This window comes from Pezoporus flaviventris, unplaced genomic scaffold, assembly GCF_033815535.1.
Source record: "Pezoporus flaviventris isolate CSIRO_AGI_PZ_B2104156 unplaced genomic scaffold, CSIRO_AGI_Pfla_v1 ptg000093l, whole genome shotgun sequence".
In the NCBI taxonomy this organism is placed as follows: Eukaryota; Metazoa; Chordata; class Aves; order Psittaciformes; family Psittacidae; genus Pezoporus; species Pezoporus flaviventris.
Window position 1 is genome coordinate 4,068,562 of NW_026892641.1, and position 12,591 is coordinate 4,081,152.

Here is a 12,591-nt window from a genome sequence, read left to right on the forward strand (position 1 = left end):
TGCTCCTGCTGATTAGCAGCTATACATGCTTTTGATGGCTCTGCAAGGAGCTGTGGCTGCTGCAAACACCACAATCCACCACCTTGGGGCACGTGTGGGAAGAGGCTTCAGCGGGACACTCCTGATGGGAAAAGAAAGGATGCAGGTGGAAGATTCCCTGAATTTCCCAAGTAAAACCATAATCAACAGAGAGTCACCCAAAACCTACACCGGGTTTGCACGAAGGACTCATATGCAGCAGGATAACCCTTCTCCTAAGGAGCCCCTTCAAGCTGGGTGTGAAATTGAGTTCCATCAGTCAACTCCAGCTTTGGTCAGTGTTCACAGATCCAACGGGGTCATCACTTAGCTGCATTTGTCCCTCTTTTCTGCTCCAAAGCCCATTTGTCTCTTGCTGTATTCCCACGAGTTCAGGGAACACCCAAACCCACTCGTCAGGAGCAAGCAAACAAGGTGAGACATTTCCATTTGAGCTTTGCAACAACTTGTAAGGAAGGAGGCACCTTGAAGACCCACAGCCTGGTGCCGCATCTAAGACAGATACTTACGGGGACTCCAAACTCTTCCTGCAGTGGGTTATCGAGAGAGGAGGGTCTGGAAGAGAATAAAAAGGGGAAAGAAGAGAGAAAGCTGAGGAGGCGCAACACAGCAGAGACAACACAAACTCAACATCAAGACAACAAAAGACACTCAACAAGAGGCCAAGGTTTCATTGCTCCAGCGCTTTAATGGTTGCTGACAACACACAGCTCCCGTCACAGGGTCCTGCCCCATCCTGCTGCCGCATCTTAGCTCATAGAATCATATGGGTTGGAAGGGACCTTCCAAGGTCATCTAGTCTTCCAGGACAGAGGAGCTGCTGCCCTTCCTGGCTCTCCAGCCACCATTGTCCCTACGAGTCACTCCTGCATGGTGGCTGCAGCCCCAGCTTTTGGGAAGCAGAGCAGCAGGGTCTCCATTGCGGGGGTCTTCGCTAGTGTAATGTGGCTGTGGGGCACTAGGGCTGGGCAGAAAGGAACTAGAGAGCCCAGCTCCACGGGACCTCGAGGAGGAGAGGGGCTCAACACCCCAACCCTAAACCCCATCTCTAGGAGTTATCACCAGGCTAGTTCCTGTGTCTCCTCTTCACCCACCCTGCCTCTCCCGCTCCCGACCACGGGCTCTTTCAGGCACAGACGAGGGATGAAGTCAGGGCTTCACCTGAGGACGCGCACGCACAGAAGAAGAGACAGACAGGGAAGACGGTTACCACCACAACACAAGACAGGAGGAGGAGGGAGGAGGAGGAGGAGGAGGAGGAAGCACACGAGAGGGGACGGGCTTACCTTTCTTGCGCTTGAGCTTGCGTTTGCGTTGCTTGTTGACGAAGCAGGCGGCGAGTGTGCTGAAGAGGATGGCAGCAGCCAGGAAGCAGATGGTGGCAACGATGCCAGCCAGCACCGGGCGGGCTAGACCTTCATCTGTCAGGTCAGGCTGAGGGAATACGTCTGGGGGGAAACCACGACAACTGGGTGTCATCATGCACAATCACTGCTGTCTTCTCCAGGGACCCGTCACAGCAACTGTGAAGGTGACTGGTACTAGGAATGATAATCCCAGACTGGTTTGGGTTGGAAGGGACCTTAAAGCTCATCCAGTTCCAAACCCCTGCCATCATGGGCAGGGACACCTTCCACTAAAGCAGGTTGCTCCAAGCCCCGTCCAACCTGTGCGGTGTCACCAGAGCAGAGCAGAGGGGCAGGATCACCTCTTTGACCATTCAGCCTACCTAGGGAGAGCATCCAGTGCTGCTGCAGGACACTGACAAAGGATTTGGTGACCTTGCACCACATAAATGCATTAAGATGCTGCAAGGGCTGGAGCAGCTCTGCTCTGGAGCCAGGCTGAGAGAGCTGGGTTGGGTCAGCCTGGACAAGAGAAGGTTTCTGAAGGGGAGACCTTAGAGCAGCTCCAGTGCCTGAAGGGGCTGCAGGAAACCTGGAGAGGGGCTTTGGACAAGGGCCTGTAGGGACAGGCCAAGGGGAATGGCTTTAACCTGCCAGAGGGGAGACTGAGATGAGCTCTTAGGCAGAAGCTCTTCCCTGTGAGGGTGCTGAGGCGCTGGCACAGGGTGCTCAATGAAGCAAAAAGCCTTTTTGCCTTAGCTAATAGACACCCAGGGAAGAGGCCACAAACCCCGGTGCTCCTGCAGTGTGCTCCTGCCCCACTTCCAGCTGGGAAGAGCACACACACATTCTGCAGGCACTGCCAAACCCCCTGGGAAAGCTTCTGGGAGAGGAGCTGGAGCACGGAAGCAGGGAGGCTGCAGCAGGCAGGCTCTCACTGTGCCAGCACCACTTGGGGGCAGAGGAAGACCGCAGCAGAACTCTGCTGCTCATCGGCTTTTCCATCAGAGCCATAATCCCAGGGTTTTCCCCATTCCCATCTCCCCCTTGCCTTTCCCATCGCCATCGCCTCCCCTGCCCCTTGCTTCAGAAGCATCATCTGAGCTGGGCTGGGATACAGGTCCATGCACAAGCTGCAGCATGCTGCAGTCTCCAGCTCCAAAGCTTTTTTATCCCTTGAATCTCCGCACTGCAGTGCTACGTTTCCCTCTCTGCACCTTCCATTCCCATTTCCAGGCTACGCTGTGCCCGGTCTTTGTCCTCCAAGCACCCTGCAGAGCTGTCACACTGCAACACAATGCTCTTCGGGAAGGACTAACCCACTCCGGTGCTGCGCCATTTGCATCCAAACACGGATGGGGCCAGCAACATTCCCAGGACAATGACCACAACCATGCAGCCAGCCCACAGCAAAAGCACACAACCACCCTTCAGTGTCATGAGCAAGTTCTGCTGCATGACCTGAGCGCTACCTGTAGAAGCAGAGATGCTTGTGGTAGAAGAACAAACCACCCCTTACCTGTACTGGAGACACCAGCAACATTGCTGGGTTCACTGATGAGATCCTGCATGACCGCCAGGACACGGAACTCGTACCAGGTATCCTGAAACACCAAGAACATCCATCAGGTCCCTCACCGCAGCCTCCAACCTTGAAGACCCCGAGCCACCCCTAAAGCATCCCCAGAGCCGCAGCACACAGCACAACACCATACATATGGGGTGCGAAGCCCCTGCCTACCTGGGACAAGTCCTTGGCAAAGAACTCGTTCTCGGTCCCCAGGATACCATCATCCAAGATCTCCCACCTCTCCGCGACGCGGAATTCCATGATGTAGCGGTCGATGGGGAAGCTGTGGTTAGCAGGAGGAAGCCATGACAAGAGGACGCCTTGCTGTGTGCGGTTGGCTGTTAGGCACCTCGGTGGGGTTACCAACACCAGAGGCTCTGGAGTTGTTACAGGGAATGCTGGGGACAAAGCAGATGGGACAGGGACACTGTTGAGATGGGGCGAGGTGAAGGATGCTCTCCCATAAGGGCAGACAGAGCACGGTGGTAGCAGCGGTTCCCAGCTTGCTGGAGTTTCAGGCCTATCTGAGGCATCCCATCTCAGTGTCTTTCCAAAAAGCAGGACTAACAATGCAGTGGATCCAAGAAAAAGGCCTTAGAAAACATCCTGCTTCCTCCCACCTCCTCCTGAGACAGCTCCAAAGCAGGCACCAGCACATGAGAGCTCCAACTGAGCTGCACACAAGTGATTTGGGGCTCCATTAATCCCTCCTGACCCCAGCTGAACTTAAGAGAGATCTGAAAGGTGACTGGTGCAGCACAGCTCTCCAGCACTGCCTGTTAGGACAAGCTTTAAGGAGCCCCATGCACCCCACAAAGTCCAAAAGCATCATTTAGGACCCTCCATGAACCCTCAAACTAGTGCTGCTGATCACCATCAGACAGGACATCCCCATAGCCCTTCTGAATCCCTCCCCTCGTGCCCATGGAGGACCTACCTAGAGTGTTCACAGTGACCACCTCACTGAAGGAGCTGGTACCCAGCTTGTTTTGAGCCAAGACACTGAACTGGTACGCAGTCTCCGGTTCCAAGGTATCCACCAGTAGCCAACTGGAACCAGCTGGCACAGGGAGAGAGAGCCAGTCATGGGGGCCAAACTGGGCTCTCTTCATCCTGCCGAGAGAGAAGGGAGCATCCTCAGGGAAAGGGGTCTTTGACAGGGAGGACCAAAAGGCAGCATTAACTTCTGGAGTGAATATGGAGCTTTCCTGAGCGATGGTTTGCTTTGAGAGCAGTGATGTGTATGGACATGGGGCAGCCACCCAAGAGCTGGCTTGGCGATAACCAGGGTCAGCATCCCGCTGTGCCACACCAGCTCATATGGACACTGCCACCAGCCTCCCCCCTGCCCTGCACCCCCATGAGCAGGGTCACCACCAACAGCCCTGCTCTGAGGTTGTCTCCATCAGATTCCCATGGGCGAAAGTAGAAGCTGGAACGTTCTTCCTAAGGTGAGTGCTGCTGGGATGGAGATGGGCCCTGTTCCCATTTAGACCTGAGTTTTCCCTCAGCTCTATCCCTGTCCATGCAACCCCACAAGAGACATTCAACTACCATTGCCACATCTACACAAGTCGGGGGCTGCCAGCACAGCCCAGGGCATCACTTGGGCTTTAGCAGCACAGCACTTGTGGGGCACACAGGACACAGCCCTTCTGCTGGGTTCTAACCCACAAACCCAGGGTGAAAAGAGCTCCCAGAGCCATCCCAGTGCAACCCAGCATAGACAAGCGTGCAGCCACAAGCCATCACCCTGCTGGGAAGCACCATGTCCCAGAGGAGCATCGCTGTGCTGCAACTACTGGTGCTTATGTTAGAGGATGCTGTAGCGAGTTCCAGCCCTCGGCTGCAGGTTTTGGTGGTGTCCAATAGAGGATTTGGGAAGGATTGCTGCAGATGGTCTATTCTGAATAGATCTGCAACCACCAGTTTACAGCCAAGTAAATCCCCCAAGTGGGAAGTAAAAGATGGAGCAAGGACAAGTGATGCTGCTGTAAAGGAGCAGAAGGTGAGGCAGGAGAAGCAGCAGCAAGCTATGGAAACAAGGAAGTCGGTGGAGAGCCATGCACCTGCAGCGTGCTCCACCAAACCCAGTGGGAAAGCCTCTGTCCCACCACTGCTCCAGCTGGGAATACACCTCCCAGGATCCCCACTGCCACCACAGTGGAGCAGCCAGTGCCTGGAGTGGGTTTCCGTGTGGCATTTAACTCCATCCCCTCCTGCATCCCTTCTGCGGGGGGACACACAACAGCAAGGAGCTGAGTTGGGGTGAGAGGAGGGTAAATGCAGAACCAACCCCCCCAGGGATGTGAGACCATCCTTGCTGAGGGATGCTGTGTATGCAGGAGGGATGCTGCGCTGGCCCTGGCTACCTCTGGGGAGCAGGGTTTGCATTTCCAGCATCGATAGCCATGGAAGATGGAGGAACCATCAGATTCACTGAGGATGAAGCTGTGTTTTGCTTGAGCATCCCATAGCCACAGCATGGAGGAAAGCACAGGGATGGCCAAGCTCTCTACATGGCACTAGATGACCCAGCACCATCCCAGATCCCTGGTCCCAAGGAGCAGCATAGCACCCAAGGCTCACACCCTTGCAATCAGGGCAAGACAGGTCTCTGGCTCCCTATTCCCACAACACCCTATAAATTCCCTATGGAAAGCTTGGTGTGAGCACCCTTTCTGCTGCTGGCTGCTCTCCCCAGGGGTCTGGAAGAGCCCGGATGAGGCAGGAAACCAGCAGCAGGTTGCAGAGCCGGAATAGCAGCAGCTGTCACATCTCTCCAGAGCAGAGAGGTTTAACTGCTCCTTCCCAAGGGCATTTTCATCACAGCAAGGTCTGCACTGCTCTGCTTGCTCCATTCCTTCCTCTCCCCACCTCCCAGCAGACTGGGGGAGCACAGCAGGAATCGCTGCAGGTGACATCTGCCCTATCTCCACTCTCAGCAGTCTCCATCAAGGCAAATTAAGGGAAGGAAGGAAAGAAAGAGCAAGAAGAAAGGCTGACGAACACCAGCCCAAGCCTGGGAAGGGAAGGCATCATCCCCCCCCCACGTTTCCGAGGACATGCAAGACAAAAGCAAGTGCAGAGCCCCAACCTCACTGCAGCTACATTGCACCCTCCCCTGTCCCAAGGGATGCACCCACTGGCTTTGGGTACCAGGTAGCACAGGAGTGATGGGAGCACAGCCCCACCAGGCTCACACCCAGCCCTCATCTCGCAGTGGCTGGTTGCGAAGCGAGCTGGGATTTAATCACCTCCAGGGAGCCAGAGAGCAAGGAGAGATCATTTCTGCTTAGTCACAGCTCTTCCAGGACGCGCTCTCTAAAGGCTGCATTTCCCATCCTCTCCCTGCCTGTTAAGCTCCATAAACAGTTTATCTTGAAATGAGATGCCAGGGGCAAAGTTACGTGAATGCAAAGCGTCTCCCTTTGTACCATCATCAGCAGAACAAAACCCATCACCACCCAACCTCTCCGAACCCAGCCCTAATGACACCCATGGGTGCAGAGCCACCCTCACCACCCTCCTCCCCCCAACCCACCCCCCCCTCCCTCCTCCCCACTGCTGGAAGCTCTGGTCAGCTGGAAAGGAAAAGAAGCAGAGAGCAAAGCATGCCAGGATGACTCACAGAGGGCCGTACCAAACTGAGAATGTCTGCTCGTATCCACCGTCGTAGCCGGGCTCCCAGGAGACGTTGGCTGAGGTCATGGCCACCACCACGTGCACGCTGGTTGGGGCATGAGGGCTTGTGCCTGCAAGGGACAAAGGGAGGGGGGTCAATGGGAGCAAAACCAGAGAAGCTGTGGCTGTCCCAGCCCTGGAAGTGCTCAAAGCCAGGTTGGATGGGGTTCAGAGCAACGTGGGCTAGTGGAAGGTGTCCCTGCCTATGGAACTCAATGAGCTTCAGGGTCCCTTCCAAGCCAAACCATTCCATGATTCTTTGCCAGCTGGCAGAAGCAAGAGGGCTGGAAGCCCCCATGATTCCACAAGGAGCGATTCCCATGAATCACTTCAGCTCCCAGCCACGATTCCACATGGACTCCTCTTGCCCCAACCGAAGGCCACCCAGAATTCCTGCTCCAAACAGCAGCAGGACAAAACGGGAGCAGAAAAAGGCAGCTCCACCAGTTAACAGCGTGGGTGCTCTCACCTTCTTCACTCGAGGTGCCACCAGTTACGTACCTACAACAGTGAGGTGGGTGCTGGCAGTAATGCTTGCGACGATGTTGGTGGCGACGCATTCCCACTCGCCGTGGTCATCCTTGCCGAGGGAGCGGATCTGCAGGGTGCCACCGGGCAGTGTGTTGTGCTTGCTCCTGCTGGGCTTCCCTACCTTGGGCAAGGAGCCGGGCAAAGAGAGAAAGAGAGAGGACTCAGCGGCGGGTTGTGGGGCAGGGCGAGGCGGCAGTGGGGTCACACTAAGCTACCTGCGTGGCCCAGGGGACACCGCCGGCCACCGGCAAGGGAGCTGGTCTCTCCGGTCGTGGCAGGGCACCCGGTTCCCCCGCTTGCGAGAGGACCTGGCGGGGCAACGCGAGAGGAAGGTGTGAGGGAGGTTGGTGCTCGGCACTCGGCACGAGTGGAGAGCCCCATGGTACCCACATGGGCACCGCTGCCGAGGAAGGGGCAAAGCAGCAAACACCGTTCCGGGCTGTCCCCAGGTGCCCAACCTGCCCCTGCACCAGCAGCAGGACCCTGATGTGCGGGCAGAGAGGGCCCCATGGGGACACAGGAGGATGGAGGGAGATGCCTGGAAGATGGATCTTGTAACAGCTCCTTCCTAGGCTCGTAAACCCAAATGATCCAAATCCCACATTGTCCCGAGTCTTCTTCAGCTGTTCTTCACGCGGAGGGCTCTGCTGATCCACGCCAGGACGCACAGGACGAGCACAAAGGACATGGGATTACCAGTGCCAAGCCCAAGTCTTCAGGGGTTCTTCAAGAGACTGGTCAGCGCTGGTGGGCTGATGGGGAGCTTGCTTCTGGCACTGGGAAACTGAGCCCAAGCCAGCCACAACGGCACTTGGAAGGGATAAGGCCAAGGTCATGACAGTAAGAGGATGGCCAGAAGGCACAAGAAGGGTTGAAAAGAGACCTGAATAAGAATAGGGGCAGGGAAGAGAAAAATAAGATGGAGAAAAAGACTAAAGGGCCAGCAAGGTTCAGATAGGTCCATGTGCAGGCCATGGCCCTCCTCGTGCGGGTCAAAGGAACTCAAAGAGATCCAGCATCTCACACCATAAGGACTGAAGATGCTGCTGCCCACTGGATGACACAAGGGACCGCATCACTCTCAGGAGCTCTGAGAAGGGGACATGAAGCTTGGCAAGAAGATTCTGACAGGGGGACAGAGAGCACATGGGGTCCCTGCATGGTGGCTTTCATGGGAGCAGCAAGGTTGGGAAGCAAAGGGAAGGCTCAGGAGGACACTGCTCTCTGGCTGTGCCACCACAGCCTGCGTGGCACAGAAAGGGACAGTCATTATGTTGAGTTCAGCATCATCAAAACAGCTTCTTCTCAAGGTCTTCAAAGCCACAGGGCTGCTAACAGGTCCAGCCCCTTAGGAAAACACAGCCAAGGGTCCTCTGGTAGCACAAGAGATGGGAGATCCACATGGGAATGGTGGCCACCTCAGAGGAGGAAGAGGAGGGAGACAGGGGCAGGGCTCAGCTTGGCAGATGTTTTTCCCGTGCTGGTTTCATGGGATTCAAGGACTTGGTGGCCACAAACTGGGCTTCCCCCACCCACCTGCGGGACAGGACGGCAGTGGCTCAGCCCAAAGCGAAGCAGCTGTACCTGCAGTTTGTTCTTACCGGGACAGAGTGTGGCTTCTCTGTCTGCAATAGTCACCAAAAGCCAAAGGCACTGCAGATTTGTCTGGCAGGCCGGGTACCTTTCTCCAGGCGATGATGGGAAAGGGGTCTCCGGCAGCAGCACAAGGAATCAACAGCTCCCTCCCTGCCTCCTGTCTGTACTCCCAGCCTGGTAGCACCGTGAAATAGGGGGGGTCCTGCAGCCAATGGAAAAGGCATCCATCAACCTGTGCCAACTCCCACCAAGGAGCATCAACCTACTGATGACTCCCACCAAGGAGCATCAACCCATTGCAACTCCCACCAAGGAGCATCAACCCATTGCCAACTCCCACCAAGGAGCATCAACCCATTGATGACTTCCACCAAGGAGCATCAACCCATTGACGACTCCCACCAAGGAGCATCAACCCACTGATGACTCTCACCAAGGAGCACCAACCCATTGCCAACTCCACCATGTGCAAGGAGCTGCCCACCACCAAAACAAACCCTTTTCCAACACAAATCAATTTGGTCTGAGGCATTGCAAGGAAAGCCACAGCAGAGAGTGTTTCCTCTGAAGAGCCACCGCACTATGGCTTCTTGTTTAAGTTTAAAGGAGGTCAACAGGGGGAAGAAAACCCACTCACATCACATCAGATACCATCAACAGCCATTTTAGTGGATGTGCGTTTGCGATACACAAAGCATTATCAGATGAATCTCAACAAGACACCATAAATCACTGCTGTTCACAAGCATGGACTTGGTGATCAGGGAAGGAAGAGGCAAGCAAATCCCACCCCAGCCACAGTGGGAACTGCACTGGGACCTCAGCCCACCTCAGGCTCTGCATGCAGCAAGAGCGCATGGAGCATCTCTAGAGCTCAAATCATCCCTTTAATAAAGTCCACCATGAACCCAAGCCCAGGACAGCAGGGCCCAAGTGTTTTGTTGCAAAAAGGCCATCCCAGGGACACATTTCCTGGTCCAGCATTACCAAAGCCTTACACTCATCATACACTGGCTGTGGCCCAACCTGTGGCACTGCTCCAGCTATACCTGCCTGGTGTTCCAGGATGCTCATGAGGCTCCACATCCATCTTTCTCAGCACAGGTAAGAGATATAAGGCTCAAAGCAAAGGTTTTTGCTACAGTGAGTAATGGACCAATTTTGGGGGCACAAAGCCCTTCTTGAGCTCTCTTCACAGAGAAGCACTCAGAGAAGCAAAGTAAATCCTCAATCCCTGCACTGAATTAACAACCAAATAAGCACCATGGATTAGAAACCCCACCTCATCCATCCCTGCAGTGCTGTGCTGAACAGGAAGGCAGAAGGAGTCACATGCACATTGCAATTCTACGTTAAGAAAGCCTGGCTACAGCAGGAGATATCTCCACAAAGCACACACAGATTCACTGCAGCACAACCCCTAGAGCATCCCTTGGCAGAAGACACAATCCAATGGCTGCAGAGCAAGGGTTTGAGCAGGCAAATTTACCTTCAGTACCAGTCGGGCAGGGGGAGACTGGCCCATTGTACCCAGGGCGTTATAAGGCACACAGGTGTAAGTGCCGAGAGCATCTTCAGTTGCCTCCTCGATCCGGATCGACCCGTCTTCCAGCAGGTTCCAGCCGGAATACTGCAGCAGTGAGAAAGAGGGAGCTGGTTTATCCCACACCCACCACTGCTGCTTATTCTCCCTTCAGCCAATCCCCCCCTCAGCAATGCCCCAGGAGATGCCCGATTCCATTCCCAACACACAAGTAGCCCAAAAGACTTAACATCCCAATCCATCACCCCCTGAAGTGAAACTCATCCTGGTGGCACCAAGGAGACAACTTCACCCGAGGGGCTGAGGGCAACAAGGAGCAGGAACCCACAAGTTTAAATGCAATTAAAACTTTGGATCATTAATATTTAAGGAAATATAAGATCCTGAGCGTTTCCTTTAAATATTTAATGGCTCATATCCTTGCTCAGCCGATCAAACTGTGATTATAGGATGGCAGAAACCTATTAAAAGGGTCTTTTAACCATCCATTCCCATTGGAGAAACCAAAACAGGGCCATCAAGATGTGACTTGGGAGGGCAGCATGCACAAGGTCTGGGAGATGCAGACATCACGTCTACACAAGAACCCGAATTCACTCTGCCCACAGCTGATAAGGAACAGCAGCATCATCCCACCCATGGGATGGATTAATGCACTTGGCAGGGTAAAGGTTGGACTTGACGATCTTAAAAGGTCTTTTCCAGCCCTGCTGATCCTGTGGGGTTTCTTCTCTCCTGATGGACACACATGGTGATGCTCTCTGGCTACGCAGAGGACAAGGGGTCCAAATCCCTCTGTGTCCCTCCCCGGGGGCTTCCTTACCTTCTCAATGCGCAGGGGACGTCCGTCTTTGTTCCACTTGACCAGCGTGACCGGGGGCTCTGCCTCCACCGGGCAGCGGATGTATCCGTGTATCCCAATGGGGACGTAGATGACGGGGGGCATGTTCACCACGCGGGCAGGATCTGGGAGAGCAGAAGCACCGTGTCAGGGTGGGGAAAGAGTCCATCTCTCCTCCACCACCCAGCTTCAGGCGATCTCCATAGCTTTGATAATGAATTCCAAGCCCAGACACCACCTTGGCTCCCGGAGGCTGTTATCTCCAGGCTTCCTACACACAAATCCACTGTAATACCTGGTATTTCAAGGGGGCTTTACTCATGCCCAGGGTGTTCCTACCTGGGGCTCATTAAACGATGCATTTAAGAAGCAGCATTAAACCCATCTGCTGGCACATCCACGTTGAGTCATGCCCTGCTCAGCATGCTCCATCACACCCAGCCTGCCTGGCTCTGCACAGCAGCAGTGAAAACTAGCCCAGCTCCCAGCTGCAGCAATAGAGATGGGAGAAGGGATCCATGACTGGGCTACAGCGAGTCCTTTACCTCCTGTCTGTTTGTACTCGCGGCTCATCGAGCCTGGGTCACATTGAGCATCAGCCACCTCCTGCCTTCCCAACAGGATGCAAGCAGCTTAAAATATGCACCTTAACCCCCCCACGCTGCATCACCCACACAGTCTCGCGATGCTCCAGCCTAGGATGTGTCATTACCAGTGCTTCTAAGAGCTTTTTAATTAAGTGTGAGTGGGTTGGAGGGAATCGAGGCTTTCTTTAATAAGCAGCTTGATAAAAAAAGGAGGAAAAAAGAAGTTACTTTTAATAAGAAGAGTATTTCCACAACCTTGTCTAGACACCGGCAGCGTGAGGTTAGGGGGGAAATCCTGACAGTGCTTACACTGCCATAAGGGATGGATGAATGCGTTTTTGGGCTGCAGCATCCCTGTGCTGCGGATACAGAAACGCAAAGCTGGGGCTAAGGGTGAGGTGGTTGGGAGGAAGGGATGGAAGATGCCCTTCCTTGGGGTAAAAAACACCCAGTCTGGGAGTACTGCTCCCTCCCTGCCTGCCAAAACACGGAACCCCAAGCTGGTGCCCCCGGCAATGGCACCGTAACCCAGATTTGCCAAGCGCTGCATATGGAATGGGCTTTACCCCCCCCCCCCGCTTCACTCCACCTCTTAGGAAATGTAATCAAGGGCTCTGGCAGCATGGGAGAGGGTAATGGGATCGAGCCTTTCACTACTAGGTCACTGGCGAGGGGCCAGCCCGGCTCAGTAATGCCCCAGAGCTGTGTCCCCATCCGAGGGCTGCTTCAGGGGGTGGGAATTCTCCCTCCTGAGGGGTCAGCCCGGGTCTAGATGAGGTTTGCTGTGGGGGAAAGGGGTTTGCAGCACAAACAGCCCCCCTTGCAGGGCTGTCTGGAGGGCAGGTTGCCCAAAG

General features: G+C 54.8%; 1 protein-coding gene across 8 annotated transcripts in view; it reads right to left on the reverse strand.

The window, feature by feature from the left end:
• The window catches only part of IGSF9B (immunoglobulin superfamily member 9B), a 38,501-nt gene that overhangs the window by 12,351 nt on the left and 13,559 nt on the right, over positions 1-12,591 (reverse strand). For 4 of the 8 annotated variants that reach the window (XR_009747347.1, XR_009747348.1, XM_061476155.1 and 1 more), the window contains exons 8-18: positions 11,133-11,275; positions 10,256-10,396; positions 8,852-8,968; positions 7,386-7,478; positions 7,141-7,291; positions 6,587-6,710; positions 3,893-4,068; positions 3,127-3,353; positions 2,905-2,989; positions 1,326-1,487; positions 549-594 (exon numbers count right to left, since the gene is read on the reverse strand). Coding sequence is in view for 6 of the 8 variants with exons in the window: in XM_061476155.1 (XP_061332139.1) it covers positions 549-594; positions 1,326-1,487; positions 2,905-2,989; positions 3,127-3,353; positions 3,893-4,068; positions 6,587-6,710; positions 7,141-7,291; positions 7,386-7,478; positions 8,852-8,968; positions 10,256-10,396; positions 11,133-11,275 (1,465 nt within the window). In the remaining 2 variants the exon portion in view is untranslated. The remainder of the gene's footprint in view (positions 1-548; positions 595-1,325; positions 1,488-2,904; positions 2,990-3,126; positions 3,354-3,892; positions 4,069-6,586; positions 6,711-7,140; positions 7,292-7,385; positions 7,479-8,851; positions 8,969-10,255; positions 10,397-11,132; positions 11,276-12,591) is intronic. The other 4 variants (XM_061476157.1, XM_061476154.1, XM_061476153.1 and 1 more) reach the window with 3 other exon arrangements.